Genomic DNA, 17,500 nt, shown 5'->3' with positions numbered 1-17,500 from the left:
AAAAAAAGAACGAGAAGAAAAGGTATGGTGGATGCTAGAAAGAGGTAAACTGGTGAAATTCAAACAAAGCCTTCAAAAGGTTTGACAGCAGCTATTGTTCTTTCCTTTTGTAAAAATGGCCCCCTATTGTTTTTTTCTGTCAACACCTTTCTGATGAGAAAACAAAAGGCATATATATATCATATATACTTTGAAATTGCAACGTTTTTGAAAACGGGTGTATATATATATATATATATATATATATATATATATATATATATATCAAGTGAAGCTATGATCTTCGCAGTTATGAGCGCAATTTTTGCAATTGCGTGGAGAAGCCTGAAAAATTCAGGACTTCAACAGGGTTGAAGGTTCAGGCTTCTCCACGCAATTGCAAAAATTGCGCTCATAACTGCGAAGATCATAGCTTCACTTGATTTCATATCCGCAGTTCATATATGATTCATTTCATATACCATTTCATCATTGATATATATATATATATATGTATATACACTTGGTATACTACATCATGTATACTTTATGTATACTTGATGTAGAGTTTTAGTATGTGCAAAAAGAATACTTTTTGTATTAGTAATTTGGAAGAGCTTGAAGTATACTATTAGTACAACACATGGGGGAACAGTATACTAAGAGTATACACAGTTCACACCCAATATACTTCTTGTATACATATACAAAAAATATACTTCTTGTAGATCTTTTATACTCTCATCTTGTGCACACAAAGTATACTTTTTGTATACAATGTGGTATGAAACATTCTAGTTTACAAAACACTCTTGAAATACAGCAGAATTATAGAAACCTGCAGGACCTAGTCATATATGAGCATGACTAGGAGGAACAACTACACTGTTAAATTCAAGCCTGCGAGTCATTCAACATCAGATTATTGCTATGGAGAGATCATGTCTTACATGTATGTTAAGGTTATCTACAGTGCCCAAGTTCTTCATTTTGTAGAGAGACAAGTTTGCAAATGCAAAATGCCTAACCCTTGCAAAATAACTCTGGGAATTCCTAGGAATAGGACCGAAATTTTGGGCAATAGCTGGAATGTTCTTGAACAAGGTCAGAAAAATCACGAAGAATAGCCTGAAGTAACTTAGAAATAGTGCACACATGTGGAACACAAGAAACAAGCTTATAATATCTTGCTCCTGTAAAATGACATTCCAGCAAATCAGAAATGTGCTGGAAACTACACAAAATCCATTGCAGTCAAGCTATTAACAGTTACTACATGTACCATAGCTCACAGACAAAAAATTGAATACAGATTTCAAAGCAGTTACATTTATTTTATTGCATGTACCTAAACATTTAATTCATGTCAAAATCTTTTGATTGGGTTCTTGTTTTAAATTTAAATGCAAAAAAGCTTTTAAAACATTTCAGATAAACCACAGAACTATAACAGGTCTGCAAAGAGAGATCCCCAAATACATCAAACCGTGACTGGTTGAGGAGACAGAATTGGCTGCTAAGCATTTTTGTCTGCTGTAAAGGACCTTTCCCTGCTGTCCTATCAAATAATGTTTCAGAAAGTGTCTCTTTATACTCTTTCATGGCAACTAAAAAAAATACAGTATATATATTTAAGTGATGCATGTAGTGATTCCTCTAAATCATTGATCTGTCATCATTTCTATTCAATTAAAGTGTGTAAAGAGTAGACTCATAAATTTGGGTCTCTTTACTTACAAATGTCAATAATAGCTTTCTCAGGCATTTTCTGCATTGATTACAACAGTTAATTAAAGTGACAGCATTTAGCATTTGTACGAGAAGGAATTATTTGTCAATCGTATACATGTAACTTGCCGTATGAGCACTTTTTTCCCAAAGCATTTGCTTCACCATTTGATCTAAGACTTCATTATTCTTGTTAAAGGTTTTCTTGTTCAAGGGTTAAAGCATTTAAGCCAAATTGTGTATCTCACAAATTGAAGGTGTGAAAATGAATTCTACATGCATGTAAATCGTTCCTCATTTTGAAGACAATAAGGCATCAAGTCAAATGTTATTCGCTTAAAGTTAACGCTTACCTTCTTACTTGAGTTATTGTAAGCATATCCTTGCCTGGATCAGCATTTAAGGAGTAAAACTAACAAAAAATCGTTATATATACCACAAAAGTGTGATCGGAGATACGTTTGAATAAAGCCGCCGAAAGCCGCCCAAAATCTGGAAGAGCTGGACTGGTTACCGCTGACTGCTGACCAAAATGGAAAAGGGCTCACTAGTTTCCAGTCCAATCTCTTACGTGTTATCCAAGATGGCGGACGATGACACTGACACTCTTCATCCTCTTCATCACTTCTTTCCATCCCTCAAACTGACATTTTCCTTTTTATTCAACTTATACGACGTACAGTCTACTTTAGACTTCAAATCTACTTCAACGAAACAAAGATTTTAAACAAGCTGAGAAGATTCACAATAGGCGAGGCAAAGAGTTGAACCCGGATCGATGATTTCTCCTTGCAGTTTCCGATATCCACTAGACTAACGAAACGACCTTCCGGAAAATCGAATTTTTTAGAGTATTGAAATAGTAGTACCCAGCAAAATAATTGAAAGTTAACCGTTTTCAACAGGGTTTTAGACCTAAATACTGTAGATCAACGCGGCATAGCTTAGAAACGCTATTTCTTGTTGAACTAAAGCTGTAATTCTGCCTGTTTTCATTCATTTTAGAGCGTTAAGCTTGTCAATATAAACATGGGATATTGCGTCGTGTAATTGTTACGAAATGTCCAATGTCAGTTTGATGGATGGAAACTAGTGTTGACCGACACTCTTTCTGAGCATGTCAGTTTGATGGATGGAAACTAGTGTTGACCGACACTCTTTCTAAGGATTAATTTTAAATGAGGAAGATTATATTCGAAAGATACTGGAGTTCATTGAAGGGATTAAGGAATGCATCATGTTCCTTTTGGGATAAGGCCGATTATAAGAGCATCAAACAAGGTAATCTGTTGATGATACAAATGTATTTCTCACAATCTGTAGAATGCATCAGAATAAGAGCTTTATTTTCATTTCTCTGCATACAGAGTGATTTTATGTTCAAAGTTTGGAGCTTTTAAAGGACATTGCTTAAGCTAAGTACATGTATTACCAGCAGTGAATTAACTCAAAAGATATCATAGTACATTCACATTGGCATGCTTTGAATTAAGACCAAACCTTGTCCTAAATGTTGAAATTAAGCTCATTTTTTCAAGACACCAGATGAAATCAAATCCTAAAAGCTAGGCACTTGAACTTTGATTGTTGTCTCACTGGCACATTGAGTACTATTGCACAAAATTTTCAAGAATTTCAACTCACTCAAGTGACCCTCAAGTTGAGTCATTGAGTGGAATTCATAAAGATTTCCATAAATTCCTAGTCCACAATGCCATTTTAGCTTTCAATCCCCAAAAATTGCCAAGAGTTCCAACTCACTGAGTATTGCTAGCTAATGGCATAATTTGGAATTCTTAGGAATTTCAAGCCTGTTGAGAGACCATAATCGTCAATTCTTAGAAATTCATACATATTCATTTGAGTTGTGAAAAGGTTGACCAATGATGTATACATTAAGTATACATCTTTGATTGGTCCCCATTAAGTTCATACGCATGATCCATACACACAGTATAACCCTACAAATTATGTTGTTAATGGGGTGATCAACGATGCATACATGTATACATCTTTCAACATCCTCCATGAAGGTCATTTGTGATGTATACACGAAGTATACAGGCAAGCCACGACTGAACACTGATCTATACAGAAAGTATACATCACCATGAATTGGCAAGCTGAAATTCCCCATGATGTATACTAAATTTATACAGCTAATGGATGTAATACAGAATAATGTATACTTTTTGTATACAAAGAGTATACTTACCATACTTCAATTTTGATAAGGGATTGGAAATCAGTTCAGTTCAGTTTCAGTTTCAGTTTATTTTTTTAGCCACATTACATATATTACATGGTACAGCATATAAAACAATTGGCACATGGCAAGGGAGCCCAGAAGAAAGCATTTTTTCAGATATAAGCATTATTGGAAGAAAAAAAAATTGTTGTGACTGAATGGCCACTGCTTTTGGCTTAGAACGTTTTGTACTTTTTATCCTCAAATTTCTTCTTTCAGACAACGGTGAGCATATCTGAGATTCGCTCTAAGAGTGAAAATCGCGTCACGTGTGGATTTGCAGTGGAAGTCATCGCAAAGTGTGGTGGTGGTAATGATGAAGTTTTTGAGGACATCATAAAAGTGATTCTTCAGTCTGGAGACAGAACTGTACACTTCTTTTTCCCTGTTGCTGTAAGTCTTTAACCCTTAAACACGTTCCCAAACCGGCCTAAACCGGCCAGACTTTACCCTAACGCCAGACAATTTTACTCGTCAATGGGGAACCCCCGGGAGTCAGAGTCTATTATTCCAGTGGCGGATCCAGGGGAGGGCCCCCCTCCCCCCTTATTTTTGGACCAAAGCCACCAAAACTGTGACCTACCATTAGAAAGTTAGTAATGATTAACAACAGCTCCATTTACAAAATTTTGTTGTTTTTTCATTTAGTATTACGAAGCTAGTGTGTCTCCTTGGTTGTATAATTCTTTATCAGGTATGTTCTCGTTAGTTTGTATGCCTTTTTCTTAGTTACTCAGGTTCCTGATTGGCAGTTAATTTTGCATTTTCTTACCCATGCAGCTGCATGACTCAGCTTAGTTGAATAAGCGATTTGAAAATTCACAGCCAATATTTTGTTCTCCCTGTAGTAGGGTACGTATTGTGTGCGTGTATGTGCATGTTTGCACAAACTACAAACTACAAAACGAAGACCCTCGCTAAAAAGCTTTATTTCACGCTAAAACAGTAAAATCGATAGGGTCTTCTTTTAGCGAGCGTTAAAAATAAACCATATGCGCAGTAAACGTACATTTAAACGTGTGCCAGGGCCGGTAACGTAAGCCTTAATATGGAAAAGCCCTCTAACTAGAAGCATTCGTTTTTTTTTTTTTTGCGTGACATAAAGAGTACTAGTTTGAGGCTGGCATGAAGCCACTTGAATTCGTTTGTTTTAGCATTGAGCGAGAGTCTTCGTTTTGTAGTTTGAGTGGGGCATTTCTACAAAATGAAGACCCTATCGATTTTATTGTTTTAGAGTGAAATAAAGCTTTTTAGCGAGGGTCTTCGTTTTGTAGTTTGAGGGGGGCATTTCTACAAAATGAAGACCCTATCGATTTTCCTGTTTTAGCGTGAAATAAAGCTTTTAAGCGAGGGTCTTCGTTTTGTAGTTTGAGGGGGGCATTTCTACAAAATGAAGACCCTATCGATTTTACTGTTTTAGCGTGAAATAAAGCTTTTTAGCGAGGGTCTTCGTTTTGTAGCTTGAGGGGTCATTTCTACAAAATGAAGACCCTATCGATTTTATTGTTTTAGCGTGAAATAAAGCTTTTTATTACACATAACATGAGAATTTTATTCCATAAAGCTCATTTGTACAAATCTATACGCTTTATTTTCACATGTGAAAAAGGCCTATACAGCCAATCAGAATGGCGTACAGCTCTTTCACATGTGGAAGTATAACCAATCAACGAAAGCGTAAAGGCGTTTCCATGCCAATCACTCGTGCATCTCGTGCAAATCGTGCAAATCGTACTTTGTTATTGAATTAAATTAAATTTGCATTTGGTTCTATTGTTAGTGAGTTTTTGTTTCTAATTCGCGTTCAGAAAACTATTTTAATGAAAATTCTCATGTTATGTGTAATAAACAGTTCACGACATAGAAAGTGCTTTGTACGGGGTTTTATTCACTCGTTGTTTGTGTCAAAAACCCTCACTCGCTCGTTCCTCGCTCGTTCGGGTTTTTGACACAACCAACTCGTGCATAAAACCCCGTACGCCGCACTTTCTATGACGTAAACTATATTTAGCGAGGGTCTTCGTTTTGTAGTTTGAGGGGGGCATTTCTACAAAATGAAGACCCTATCGATTTTACTGTTTTAGCGTGAAATAAAGCTTTTTAGCGAGGGGCTTCGTTTTGTAGCTTGAGGGGTCATTTCTACAAAATGAAGACCCTATCGATTTTACTGTTTAACGTGAAATAAAGCTTTTCAGCGAGGGTCTTCGTTTTGTAGTTTTGAGGGGGGCATTTCTATAAATGAAGACCCTATCGATTTTACTGTTTTAGCGTGAAATAAAGCTTTTTAGCGAGGGTCTTCGTTTTGTAGCTTGAGGGGTCATTTCTACAAAATGAAGACCCTATCGATTTTATTGTTTTAGCGTGAAATAAAGCTTTTTAGCGAGGGTCTTCGTTTTGTAGTTTGAGGGGGGCATTTCTACAAAATGAAGACCCTATCGATTTTACTGTTTTAGCGTGAAATAAAGCTTTTTAGCGAGGGGCTTCGTTTTGTAGCTTGAGGGGTCATTTCTACAAAATGAAGACCCTATCGATTTTACTGTTTAACGTGAAATAAAGCTTTTCAGCGAGGGTCTTCGTTTTGTAGTTTTGAGGGGGGCATTTCTATAAATGAAGACCCTATCGATTTTACTGTTTTAGCGTGAAATAAAGCTTTTTAGCGAGGGTCTTCGTTTTGTAGCTTGAGGCGTCATTTCTACAAAATGAAGACCCTATCGATTTTACTGTTTTAGCGCCGAACGATTCAGCCGCACGTCTTAGGTCTTCTTGGGTCTTCGGACTTCGGCCGTCGGTCTTCGTTTTGTAGACACCCGTCCCGACACTTAGCAGACACGCCTTAGGCGACACACCTTGAAGTTTGACTAGTTCGTTTTAAGTCGCCCTAAGCGTCACAACGATTCTCCTAGTCCAGCTTTGCATCCTAAGCAATGGCCCGACAAAACAATCCCATCCTGTTCGGTAATGATCCAAATATTCACCAAAGGATCATTCATCCGCTGTGAGTGTCGCACACGTGCTCTTACAACATATTTGCCGGCGATTAGTTTGCCCACAACTCAGGTCACAAATCCCGCAACCATTTGGCTGAACGCCTCAAGACTCTTGAAAGCCTTGAATTGTTTGTTTGTATAGTAACTAGTGTCAAGTACAAGATAGCTTAGCAAGTCCGAGACTTCAACTGGAGGCAAGCATTCCGGACTAAACTGGTCCATCGGTATACTTGCGGGGTCAACTCCGATGACCGAGATCTTCTGCAGATATCTCTCCTTCCCTCGATCCTTTAAGGCTTTGGCATACTCAGAAAGCACTGGGATGCATTTAGATGCATCATCGGTACTATTTTCATTTTTGTTTTTTGAAATATCCATCTAAAAATCGAAATAATTGGTTGAGAAAGCAAGAGGTTTGCTATTGAAATGGCTTATTATTTACATATATTTGACACCTCACGGGACACCAACATGGCGGACACTGATTTGCGCATAACTTATGACGTCACGTGAAACTCAATAATAGGGGCTAACAAGGAAATATTTGTTCCTAGTCATTCTGGAGTGATATGATGTATCATCTTCGTTGACTTCATTTTCTTTCTCCCTCGTTTTACCATTAGCTATCATAAAATGTAAAATAAACTAATGTGGAATAAATGTGGGACAGAAATCCAGCACTTCACATTACACTCTATTCAGTTAATGTGGAATAAAGATATTGTTGTTTTTATTTGCCAGTCACCAGTATGCCCGAAGAAGATAGAGAGGCACTGCGCTCGTGTCATGTTGAGCTCCTTCAAAACATTGGTGATGTGATGCTGTTGTGCGACTTCCTTTACCAACATAAAATACTTGAGTCAGATGATTTGGAGAATATGGAAAATTGTAAGACGAAAAGGGAGCGTAATGCTGCTTTCCTAGACATTATTCAAAGAAGAGGAAATGTCTTGGATTATGTCATCAAAGTTATGCAAGGTCAACGAGAAAACCAACATGCAGCAGTGATTTTGCAAAGGCGGCGGCGCAGCGGAGCTAACCCACAAAGAAAAAAATAATCCCTCACACTCGTGCTCGTGATCCCTCACACTCGTGCTCGTGCTCATGCTAACTATCGGTGGGGGGGGGGGGGGGGGTATAGGTAAGGATGAGGGGTGCCCCTGTCACCACGGGCCTCACCACCGGAATGATAGGGAGCTTTAGCAACGACGACGGGAACGCCAACGAGATAATTTGCGTTAATGTAACCACTTCGCGACAATTCCAAGCTCTTAGACACGACAATGGTGTGGCAGTCCCTCAAGAAAGAAACCGATATGAGTCACGCTTAGTTTAGGGGAGGAAATGAAAATTTATCTCCAAGTGCTGACGTCCTCAAAACCTCAAATTTGGCTATTTCACGCTGTAGTTTTGCTGACGACGGCAAAGAAATGGACAAAAATGAAAAAAGCACGTGCAGGTGTTGCACACTGAGCGGACGGAAGCATGGATTCGGACTCGCACTAAAAACACACACACTCGAAAATGGCGGACAACAACAACCTCGTGTCTTTATTCTTCCCATGATTCCTTGCTACAGTTTTGTTGCTGGAGGGAGAGGGGTTAACACCGTATTCCTTAACCTTACTGTATAGACCCTACACACTCCCCCTTATGAAAAAAAAAAGGTCGTCCTCGACATTAGACAGTTATCTAAGACTGGCGTCTGCGGTTATCAATACACAAGTCTCCTCTTTTCATTCCTGAGGTCGAGTGGAAAGGGGTGATCCGGCCCTAACCACAAAGCCACGAGTACAACCACTTAAGACTTGTATACACATACAGTTTGGAATACTGTTAAGGTTCAACGACTTCCACTGGCAAACTACTAAGTGTGATGTTGTAAAGTAACAAGTGCAACTTGTGTTCTGTCCTTTTTTTTTTTGAGCCACTTAATCACAGAAAAAAAAATTCACAAAGTTCGTGTTAGGATTTTTCTGATCACTTTAGAAAGGGTATGAGCCAACGTATCCGATATGGTGTAGGATAAGTAACTGGCCAAACAGAGTTCATGCACACATTAGAAATTCCTCCAATGGGTCCTGGTGCCAGGGGTACAGGTACTGGTGCCGCTCCCGCATTGTGGCTAATTAAACACAGTCCCGCTGGTTGGTAATAGCTCGGAGTTCCAAAGCTGTCATAAGTTAGTAAGGTAGATGGTCTGCACTCCCTTATCGGTCTCCCTTCTCCTGGTTTGACTTCTGACTGCTCTACTACAGATGGTTCAAGGACTGGATCTGTTGGTGCTTGTATCTGCAGGTCAGGTTGGTAGATACTGGAGGCCGCCTCCTCATCAGCGTATGCCTGGGTGGCTGAAGGCTGCTTGGCTGAACAGATACTGTCTGACAACGCGCTTTCTGGCTCTACAGGAGTGAAGGTTAACATCCCTGCGGATTCTTCTTCAGAACTCGTGTCTCCGACATTGGAGGCCCCTGGTGACGACAGATATGGCTGGGCAGTAGGCAACTTCCGTTTTGATCTTTTGCGGGTGTCACCGGCCCTTGCTTCAAAAGGAAGATCATTGCATGGTAGTAGAAGGTTACGGTGAATCACGCGGTGTTGCCCTCCACCAGATTCAGGCATAATTATTATTTCATAAACTGAACTCTCTTCACCTTTCCGTTTCACTACCTGGTGGATGGTGTCTTCCCAGTAGGACCTCAGCTTCCCAGGGCCGCCTCTCTCACTTAAGTTTCGTACAAGGACTCGGTCGCCTGGCTGGAGTACTGGACTGTGAACTCTCCGGTCATACTGTTTCTTGCCTCTGAGTCGAGATAGCCGAGATTTCTTAGTGGCTATTCCGTATGCTTCTTTCATTGCCTCTTGCCACTCCTTAACCTAAGCTGGGTAACTTGAGTAGACAGTGGGTTTGGTACCAAATATGACATCAATTGGGAGTCTTGGGGATCGGCCAAACAATAGGAAAAACGGCGAATATCCTGTCGCTTCATGGCGAGTGCAATTGTAAGCATGAACCACCTTTTGGAGGCTGTCCTTCCACTTGGACTTCTGGTGCTCAGGCAAAGTTCTTAGCATGGACAGCAGTGTTTGGTTCAGGCGTTCTGTCTTTCCGTTTCCTTGGGGATGATAAGGCGTTGTTCGAGATCAGACCATACCACAGCATTCTTCCAGCCGATGGAACAACTGATTTTCAAATTCACCACCTTGATCATGCAAGATTCTTGCCGGAAACCCGAAACGTAATATAAAGTCATTATACAATTTGTCCGCTGCTGTTCGTGAAGACTTGTTGGTGGTCGCATACACTTGGGCAAATCTTGTAAAATGATCAACTATAACCAGGATATACTCGTATCCCCCTTTGCTTTTTTCAAGGTGTACAAAGTCCAATGACACCAGTTCGAAGGGTGTGCTACTCTGTATGGTCTCCATTGGTGCTTTTGGCAATATGTTTGGTCTCTTTTGTTTGATGCAACTACAAACATGCGTCACGTAATGTTTAATGTCTGTTTTCATCCGGGGCCAATAAAACCGTTCCCTGGCAAGGTGAAGGACCCTTTCTGTCCCTTAGTGTCCCATTTCTTCATGTAGCTCTTTGTAGACCATTCGATGAAACTTCTGCGGAAGGACAATCTGAAGATTAGGGCCACTTCTGCGCCGGAGGATTCCATCTTCTCCAACTGCCAGTTTACTCCATTCACGTAGAGGGGAGTGTACTGCAGGTGACGCCTGGCGCCTGTCTTGTGTTGCGAGTGGTTTGCCTTTTTCCTTATACCGAATCATTACACTCATCACCTTGTCTTTCCTCTGAGTCTCGTACAGTTCCTTAGGTGTGAGAGGTCGCACCCTCAGTTCATAATCCACATCCATAATGTGTCCCATTTCACTTGGCTGACAGGATAGTGATAGGAACCAAACTGGATCTCCTTTCTGTTGGGCATTCAGTGCTTCCACTGTGGCTGTAATCCAATGCGGTTCTACTTCTTCAGTACACATGAACTGTTCCATATGCATCCTAGAGAGAGCATCAGCATCCCGGTTTGCCGTCCCTGGTCGGTACTTTATCGTGAAGTGGAAGTCAGCCAGCTCTGCTACCCAACGGTGTCCAGTTGCATTTAGTCTCGCCGTAGTTAAGACATAGGTCAACGGGCTGTTATCTGTGTAGACCGCGAAGTGCGGGGCATAATACAGGTAGTCCCGAAACTGTTCAGTTATGGCCCACTTAAGTGCCAGAAATTCCAGCTTACTGGAGTGAAGATGATAGTTCCGTTCCGCTGCAGTTAGCGCACGAGATCCGAAAGCAATTAACCTTAGTTGACCGGCCTGCTTCTGGTAAAGTGCTGCCCCAAGGCCCTGTTCTGGCGCATCCGTGTGAAGAATAAATGGCTGGGTGTATTGAGGGTAAGCCATCACAGGTGGGTTACTAATAGCACTGATAAGCTTATCGATTGCGGCTTGGTGTTCACTGGTCCAGTTGACTGGCTCCCGGGATGATACTTGTCCCTTATTTCTGACTTTCTCCTCTGAGTTCACCGCGGTGACTGTCCTCTCTTTTCAGGTTCTTTAAAAAGATCGTAAAGGGGCTTTGCAATCTTGGCGAAATCACTAATGTACCTCCTGTAATAGCTTAATAGTCGTGTTAGTTTACGGACTTCACCCACGGTCTCTGGCATAGATTCTCTAAGACTCGTGACCACTTTAGTAGTCTCGGGATCAATACTGTGTCCAGACTGGTTTACAATTCGGCCTAGATAGCGGACCTCTCTCTGGAACAGACTACACTTGCTTGGCTTCAATTTCAGTCCATGTTTGCACAGGCGTCTCAACACTATTCGCAAATTTTCCACATGTTCTTCAAACGTTCCACTATAAACTATGACATCGTCCAAGTAAGGAATGCAAATCTCGTCGCAGATACCTTCCAAACAATCTTCCATGAACAGCTGAAAGCTTGCTGGTGCATTACTAAGCCCAAATGGGATCCGAGTCCATTCATACAGACCCCAAGGTGTGATGAAAGGCAGTCAGGTGTCTGCTCTTTTCCCCAACAAAACCCTGATGATACTCCTTTCCCTGGTCTAACACTGAAAAAAAGGAGTTCCCTCCAAGATTATCCAGTGTCTCTTGGATTCTTGGTATTGGGTGCCTATCTGGTACTGTCTTACGGTTCAGCTCCCTGTAATCCATGCACAGGCGTAACCCTCCATCTTTCTTCCTTACACACACCACGGGAGATGAATAATTTGACTGAGACTTAGTTATCCATCCCCGGTTGAGCAGATCTTCAATGTAGTGTTTAACTTCAGCATACAGGGGACGGGGAATTGAAGAATAGCTCTTCTGGACTGACGTGGTGTCTGACAACTCCAAATTTAATTGAAGTCCTTCTATCCGTCCCATATCATCATTATCTTGGGAGAATGATGCAGCCTTCTCCTCTAGCATGGTCATGGCCAACTGGCGTTCACTTTCTGTCAGGTCACCTAACACCACGGCTGGTGTCTTGAAGGACTTTTTTTCATTAGCAACTTCCCTGTTTACTTGATTTTGGGGTACTGATGGGTTTCCATCCTGGAGTGAGGTACCACCTGTTCCCTTCGGATCCACAGCTTCCGAACGAGGGAGGTCCTTTCTTACTACTTCCAAAGGGGTAACCGATTGCACTAGCTGCAAGTGTCCCGGTAACGTTCGCTGGCCAAGGACTACATCATGCTTTGAGGGGTTACGGACCGTAATGTTCACCCTGTGTGGCGACCCTCGTGGTAGGGTGAGGAGCTGCTCTACAACTTCCAAGTCGGCTGGCCAAGGCATACCTGGGTCTGGTTCAAATAACACTGGTGTCCTCTCCTCTAGAGAACCACAGTTAATTCTACACGGTACTGTCTGTCACTGCCTGCCCTCGTGGTACCGTCAGATTGCGCTTACCATTCTTCAACACACCTATGTCCTCCATACTTGCATTTTGCCCAAATCAACCAACGCAGTAACATTCTCCAGTGCTACTTCCTTTAAAGCCGTATTCATGATGTCAACAATGGAGCTGCTTCCTTCGATTTCTCTATCCTTCACTACTTCTTCTATTACATTGTACCCAATGATTGGAGTTTCCAACTCGTCTCTTGCAATGAGGAATGGTACAGTTAGAGAACTTGATGACTCTGTGTCCGACGAGAGCTGAAACTGTACTTCCACCCACCCTTCAAATGGTATGGTTCCACCATTTGCTGTTCTTAAGTTCAGTCCTACATCCTCGCAAAGCAACTCTTCAATGTTCCTTAACTTTGAGGAAGGCAAATATTCCTCAAGCCAGCTCTTGGACACAATAGACACCTGTGCACCCGTATCCCAAAGGGCTTCGACTGGGACTCCATTGAGAACACATGACACCTTACATTTCTTGCCAACCAACCTTGCAATTACCACACGCTGCCTGGGTGTCAAATGACTGGCAAATACATAACCATCCCCCCGAAGTACTGGCGAACTGTTCCTAGCTTCCAGTTGCTGGATCACTTGGCAGAGACCCTTGTGACTCTCCCAGCGACGTTTCTGACAACGTCGACCACAACAACGAACTGCCTTACAACCTAAACATTGTTTGAAACTTTGTTGGGATCCTGCTGCAATCCTCTGACAATTAGCATACCGATGGGACTTTATAAATCTGTCCTGGGGTGGGGCTACTTCCTGTCCCTCGGCTGTAGTCCCCGCCTGTTTCCCGGCCCTGATCTCCGTTTCCGACATCCACGGGCCCAATGGTCACTACTACCACAAATGTGGCAGTGGTCGCACAGCTGCCCCTTTCCTTCCTTTTGACAGTCGATACAGCCGCTTGGGCCCTGATACCCTTGCAGATTCTGATTTACAGGTAGGGGCCTGGTGAAACGTTCCTCATTGGTTAGATTTCTCTCAACTGATTCTTTTAATGTGGTAAGTTCTGAACGGACCGCTTGTAGTGCCGCCATGAACCCCTTTTCTCTAGGACTCTCTTTTCCCGGGGAGTTAAGCTTCTTAGCAGTTGCCCCTTGTTGGATGGATCCCCCTTCCTCTTGTGATGCATGCACTTCGTTCACCCTTGGGTTCCTTTGACGAGGGGTAGAGCCCAGTTTGGATTTTCTTTCACTTTCTTCTGAAACTACTACATTCATTTGTTGAATTAGATCCTCATCCTGTACATCTGGTTTTTCTAATATTGGTCTCAACCTAATCCGAAAGGCCTCATCTCGAAGACCAGTGTCTATTGCATGTAAAAACATGCAACTGGGTATCAACCTCCTGCGAGGCAAACAGGATTTTTTGTCTTGTATCGAGGGCTCTCATTAAAAAGCTTTGAGGATTTTCCTGTGGCTCCTGAACTAAAATTAATAGCTGTCTGTACAGGTCACTCACACTCTTCTCCTGAAAATGGGATCTCAGAATTCGTCTTAATCGGGGGAGTGTTAAGTCACTCAGTCCTTTTAAATAGCTTCGTAATCTCATCCCTGGATTAATAGCCCTGACCACTGCATCAACAACCTCTTGTGGCTTGTAGCCCTTTTGCAGTGCACCTTCAATTTGTCTCACTAGACTCACAAAACTCAATTTGTCCTTTTGCCCTAGTTCCCCGATTTGGCCAATAATCTTTAGTTCTCGTTTAAAATCACTCGGTTGGAAGTACAATGACTTTGACTCACCCTTCGCCTTCACCTCCTCTTTGTTGTCAACATCCTTCTCCGGTGAATGGGCTTTACCCATGGTCAATGCCTCAAATTTCTGTTTAATCACCTCATATTCCAACTTCACCTTTTATAGTTCCGATTGAGAGACTTCCGACTTCTTTTTTTTGCTTACATCCTCGAGCGGTGGACACCAAGGTGTGTAAATCATTATTGCAGTTCTGAAATCTTCCAAAAACTCGGTGTCCTGCTCCACGCTGCCCTTCAATTTGGCTTCGAGATGTTCCTCGATCAATCTGACAAGCCCTTTCCTCGTTTTATCCTTAACGTCACTGTCACCGCAGCCTAAAGTCGTAGCAATTACTCCTGGATCTTCAACCTTTAGCTGGCAGAGATGACTCTGGATCTCCATCGCGTGTGTTGATTCCTTCGCGAGCGTGTGCACGATTTCAGCTATTTCAAAAACTTGTTTCCTTGTCTCCTCGCTCCCGTCCTCATCGATTGCTTAAAACGTTGTCTTATTTTCTTTCATAGCTCCCGGACAGGCCCCCAAATGTTGCACACTGAGCGGACGGAAGCATGGATTCGGACTCGCACTAAAAACACACACATTCGAAAATGGCGGACAACAACAACCTCGTGTCTTTATTCTTCCCATGATTCCTTGCTGCAGTTTTGTTGCTGGGGGGAGAGGGGTTAACACCGTATTCCTTAACCTAACTGTATAGACCCTACACAGAGCGTGCAAAGCTATTGTTTTTTTCCCACTAAATAGGCAAATTTGTGACGTTCTCGTTGCCGTCGCCGTTTCTAAAGCTCCCTAATCATGCCAAAATGAAACCCCTGCACAGATCTCCTGGATGTCGTCCAAAACTTTGGACGAAATATGAAACCCTTGACCGGTTTAAAACCCGCTATAACCAGTTTGAATTTAACCTCTACCCAATGACGGAAGAGTGGAAGTGACGTTGCACTGACATCACGATGTGGATGCGTGATAGAACATCGAGGAGATCGTGTGGCTCAGGTTTCCTTTCCTTCTTGCGAATACAGGTCGTTCCGCCCTACATTATTCTCACGACCCTTATACGATAGCTAACCAACCATTGCAAATAGCTTGACACTTACCATTACTAACACTGAAAGGATGTGACAATCATTTCAAGCTCCCAAAGCTTCTGATACTTGGGAAGTGACGTTTACCGTCCTTGTATACTTCGAAAAGTCTTTCCAAATGGTACAAGGATTATAAACGTCACTTCCGAAGTATCGGAGACTTTGTGAATTACCCCAGCAATATTTTGATAAACCTAACCATTTTGTGTGCAGCGTCATTTATATTTTTTCTTCTTGAAAACTTTGAAACTTTCCAGAGTAAATCCCTTTTGTTCAAGGGAGACTCCATTCCTACAAAAGAAGTGGAGAAAATGTTTGTAATCCAATTTGTTTTATTTTTTTATAGCATAGGTTTTGTGACAGCAACTAAGATCAGGCAATTCAGTGACCTTTCAGAAAAAGTGAGACTGATGTGATCACTGTGGATAGGTTCGATTCGCCTGCTCTCAGGTGGCTTGATAGCTCAGTTGGTAGAGAAAGTGCGGTGCAATTGCGCTAGACTGCAAAACAGCCGTATTTTTGCGTTGGACGAATGCGTCTTTTCAAGGAAAAGGTCTGAAGAAAGGGTGAAAACGAAGAGTGAGACTGTGGAGAGAAGCCCTTCGGGCGTGTGAGGCTCGCACGCAAAGCGCGCAAGAATTCGAAAACCGATTGTTTTGCAGTCTACAATCGTGCGGTCATGGGTTCAATTCTTATTTAAGCCTGGATTTTTTCTGCTTCAGTTGCTAAGCTAATTGCGATGATCATTCTAACCTCCATTTCAAATATATAACATTTCAATTTGAATTAATCCGCTAACACATACCCAACCACACCCCCACACATTCGATGTAAATGTCCCTAGACCCCTTAACCTTTTGAGGATGTTTGGGAAAAGTTTTAGGTAGTAAAAAACTGCATTTAAAGTTAACCGCAAAAGCAGTTTAGCAATTTTTTGTCCAATGCGATGGAAGGCGACTGCATGTACGATGTTTTTATAAAACGCAAAATTATCCGGCATCTCAGTTTGAATTCTCGGTAAATCAATAGCGATATCGTCAGATTAAGTGACAGGTTCATTTTTTTTCTGTTTGGCTGTTGTCTTTGTTGTTTTCTCATCTTAATACAAGATTTCAGAATTGTGTTGCTTTATCGAGAAAGGACCAAAACTCCACAAGGTTGTAGCTTGCGATAATAATCTTACTAACACTTAGCACACTCTTTTCTACATCAATGCTCTGGTAGATTATGTTACTACTGGAATGGTGGTAGTTAAAATTGGAGAAACTGCATGCGGAAAATGTAACGTAAAAGATGAATTTTTCATACAATTGTGGTCTTTCCAGTACAGAGTCTTGATGACTTTAAATAATGTTCCAGGCCTTCTCTGAGGAGGCTGCAAAGGGAACAACGCTGTCAGACCTAGAATAGGTCTTTTACAGTTTAACGGGATAATATTGCAGATTACTCCAGGGTTTGTTGTAACATTAATATAACATTAGGAACGCCTGAACGGTAATTTATCATTCACAATATCATAACACAGTTTTGCTAATGAATGGATGGCTGAAAACCAGCAGGTGAAATACAGGAAAGATCGAAGTTAAAATGATTGATTTTAGATGTAAAGATGTTTATGTATGTACCAACTAATACTGTTCTCGTTGAACCAGTCAAAGAATAGTTTTGAAATGTCTCACGTGCAGTTTACTAGAGATGTTTCCATATTTAAGTAAAAAAACAAAGTAAGTACTACACATGACCAGTGGAAGAAAACAAAACTTATCCACAATCGTCTCGACAATCCA

General features: G+C 41.6%; 1 protein-coding gene across 1 annotated transcript in view; it reads left to right on the top strand.

The window, feature by feature from the left end:
- Positions 1–8,073, top strand: part of LOC138000332 (uncharacterized) — a 20,150-nt gene extending 12,077 nt beyond the window's left edge. The window contains exons 4-6 of the mRNA XM_068846655.1: positions 4,175–4,348; positions 4,604–4,649; positions 7,684–8,073. Coding sequence (XP_068702756.1) covers positions 4,175–4,348; positions 4,604–4,649; positions 7,684–8,000 — 537 coding nt within the window. The 3' untranslated portion in view covers positions 8,001–8,073. The remainder of the gene's footprint in view (positions 1–4,174; positions 4,349–4,603; positions 4,650–7,683) is intronic.
- The last annotated feature ends 9,427 nt before the right edge of the window (positions 8,074–17,500 follow it).

This window comes from Montipora foliosa, chromosome 4, assembly GCF_036669935.1.
Source record: "Montipora foliosa isolate CH-2021 chromosome 4, ASM3666993v2, whole genome shotgun sequence".
Lineage (NCBI taxonomy): Eukaryota > Metazoa > Cnidaria > Anthozoa > Scleractinia > Acroporidae > Montipora > Montipora foliosa.
The sequence above is the reverse complement of the archived record's forward strand: the minus strand, read 5'-3'. Positions and strand labels throughout refer to the sequence as shown.